Source organism: Macadamia integrifolia, chromosome 13, assembly GCF_013358625.1.
Source record: "Macadamia integrifolia cultivar HAES 741 chromosome 13, SCU_Mint_v3, whole genome shotgun sequence".
NCBI classification, from domain to species: Eukaryota; Viridiplantae; Streptophyta; class Magnoliopsida; order Proteales; family Proteaceae; genus Macadamia; species Macadamia integrifolia.
The window spans coordinates 7468906-7471373 of record NC_056569.1 but is presented as its reverse complement, the minus strand read 5'-3'; the positions used below and the strand labels follow the sequence as shown (position 1 = coordinate 7471373).

The following is a 2468-nucleotide window of genomic DNA, read 5'->3' as shown; positions in this document are numbered from 1 at the left end:
AGACTGATTTGATAACAAGGATGCAACTTTTGTGAAGAAAAAAAAAAAAATGTTACTTTCACTTTGGAGAGAGAGAGAAGGGGTCAAGTCAAGAACTCCCATTACAATTATTGGTGGCCCACAAATAAAGAACCGTTTTGATAATTATAAAGATGTTATTTTCACCCGATTGGATGGATAAAGAGAGAGAGAGAGGACCCACGTCCACCCAACAACCTTTTTTTCTGGTAGAAAAACTAACCTCCTCCAAATTTATAGTATGGAAGCAAACGAGCACCCAACATGAATTAAAAGCAAAAAAGAATTAAAGCCATGAGTAGTCCTCTCGTGTTGCTTCCTCTCCTCTTCATCGTCCTGTTATGGCCATCATACGCAACATCAACTTTGCAACTGGCAAAGCCCAATTGCCCTAGTGAATGTGGTAATATCCATGTTCCTTACCCTTTTGGCTTCGGTTCCAAAGAGTGTTACAGAAACAATGATTTCAAGCTAACCTGCGACAAAAGCAACAACACTGCAAAACTGATCGCAGGGTCAAACATTGAAGTTTTATATATTTCATCTCAAGGACAAGTGAGTATACTTTCTACTATAAGTTACGATTGCTACAAGAAGTCCGGTCAACGGACTGATCGTTTTGAAAGTTATACGGTAACGGACGACCAAAACATCTTCACCGTGTCTGATACAGAGAACAAATTCACAGCTCTGGGTTGCGACACCATGTCCATCCTTACGGGTTACAATGGCCGGAACTTCCAGAGTGGGTGTAGCATGATTTGCAGCAACATATCTGATGTGATCAATGGTTCCTGCACGGGCATAGGCTGTTGCCAGACTTCAGTTCCAAAGGGCTTCGGAAGCTTCAATGTTTCTGTTGACAGCTATCAAAATCATACCCAAGTCTTTGATTTCAATCCCTGCAGCTACGCTTTCGTTGTTCAAAGTAGCTGGTTCGACTTCACTGTCTCTGATCTCTCCAATTTCGCAAGTCTTAGGGGAACTGTCCCTGTCGTGTACGACTGGGCAGTAGATCTAAAGTCTTGTGAAGAAGCTGTGAAAAACCAGACTACTTACGCATGCAAAAATAGCGAATGTGTCCCCTCCAAGAATGGTCTTGGCTACAGCTGCATTTGTTCCGAAGGTTATGAAGGGAACCCTTACCTTCGTGACGGTTGCCAAGGTAACCCTGAACCACCAACCCTAACCCTATCTCATCTCCTGATCCATCTTAATTCTCTTTAAATTATAGAGAATAATATTATTGTCTGTTCTTCTTGTTTACGTGTGTTGGGTGCTGAATTTGATGAAGACGTGGATGAATGTAAACTCCCTCGTAATAATTGCTCTAAGAATGCTAATTGCATAAACACTCGTGGGAGTTATTACTGCAATTGTCCAAAAGGCTTCCATGGTGACGGTTTTGAAAATGGGAGTCGTTGTGTCGCTTCTCTTCCGGTGATAGAAATTATTGCAGGTAATTTTCTTTTCTTTACAATAATATAATAAATTTAATAAATTCATTTATTTATTTGTTTAGTTTTGGTAAGAATAACATAATAAATTTAGTTGTTATTTTCTTTCTTGCTTGGTTGTTTCGGTAAAAATATATATATATATATATATATATATATTTAGACAAGTAAAGAAAAGAAAATTAAAAAAGGGAAAGAATGGAATAGCCGTCACTTGTGGGCCCCACATCAATAAATGATTCTATATTTACTCTTGTTATTAGTGATAACCAGATTGATGATCTCCAATCCCCAACCCTGCCTCTACTACAACCACCACCGTCTACTACAACCGCCACTGCAACCGGTGCAATCGCCTTGCCTCAATCGCTACTACAACCTCCTCTACAACCCCTTTGCCACAAAGAGGGTTTTTGGCATTTTGGGGAAAACCCACCTAAAATCCCACCCCATTTTACCTTTTCCATTTTTTCCATCAAACAAACTGGGCCTTAAGGGAAATGGGGAGGGATGACGAGGCATCAATAAGGAGGGTGGAGAAGTCATTTCACATGGGGAGGAGAGAGATAGAAAAGGGGACGCCTGCACATGTGAGTGCATCGGTTTCATTGGCAAACTTTTCCCATATTCTTAAGTCACTTATTTTACATCAAATTTTATCTTTTTCTCTTCTTACATGGTATTTCCTTGTATACAAACATTATCTTCCTTTCATTTTTTTAACATGGATTTTGCACTTGTATAATACAAACATGAAAAATTGGGGGGGCTTCTTATTGATGATATTGTTGTCAATTAATTTTGATTCTTGTTTCAACGATACTAATGTGTCTAACCTAAGATGTTCTGAGTTTAAATTTACGTGGAGTATCGGAGAATCTCAAGTGAGAGCATCTCTTGCAAACTTAATCGAGTTCTTCTGAATGATAGTTGGCTTTCTTAAATTTTGAGGTTCTGGAAAATTTGGATCATAGTCCTATTGTGATCACTATT

General features: G+C 39.0%; 1 protein-coding gene across 1 annotated transcript; it reads left to right on the top strand.

Moving 5' to 3' along the window:
* The first annotated feature begins 275 nt into the window (after positions 1–275).
* LOC122058689 (wall-associated receptor kinase 2-like) lies at positions 276–1534 on the top strand. Its single transcript, XM_042621351.1, has 2 exons — positions 276–1183; positions 1313–1534. Exons 1-2 carry the CDS (start codon positions 313–315, stop codon positions 1504–1506), a joined length of 1065 nt encoding a protein of 354 aa, XP_042477285.1. The 5' UTR covers positions 276–312; the 3' UTR covers positions 1507–1534.
* The last annotated feature ends 934 nt before the right edge of the window (positions 1535–2468 follow it).

What these genes read in the sequence shown, in the direction of transcription:
- LOC122058689 (XM_042621351.1), top strand. Translation starts at nt 313, where the DNA reads ATGAGTAGTCCTCTCGTGTTGCTTCCTCTCCTCTTCATCGTCCTGTTA. An exon ending in CCTTCGTGACGGTTGCCAAG is followed by an intron (nt 1,184 to 1,312) that starts GTAACCCTGAAC and finishes AATTTGATGAAG; the next exon opens with ACGTGGATGAATGTAAACTC.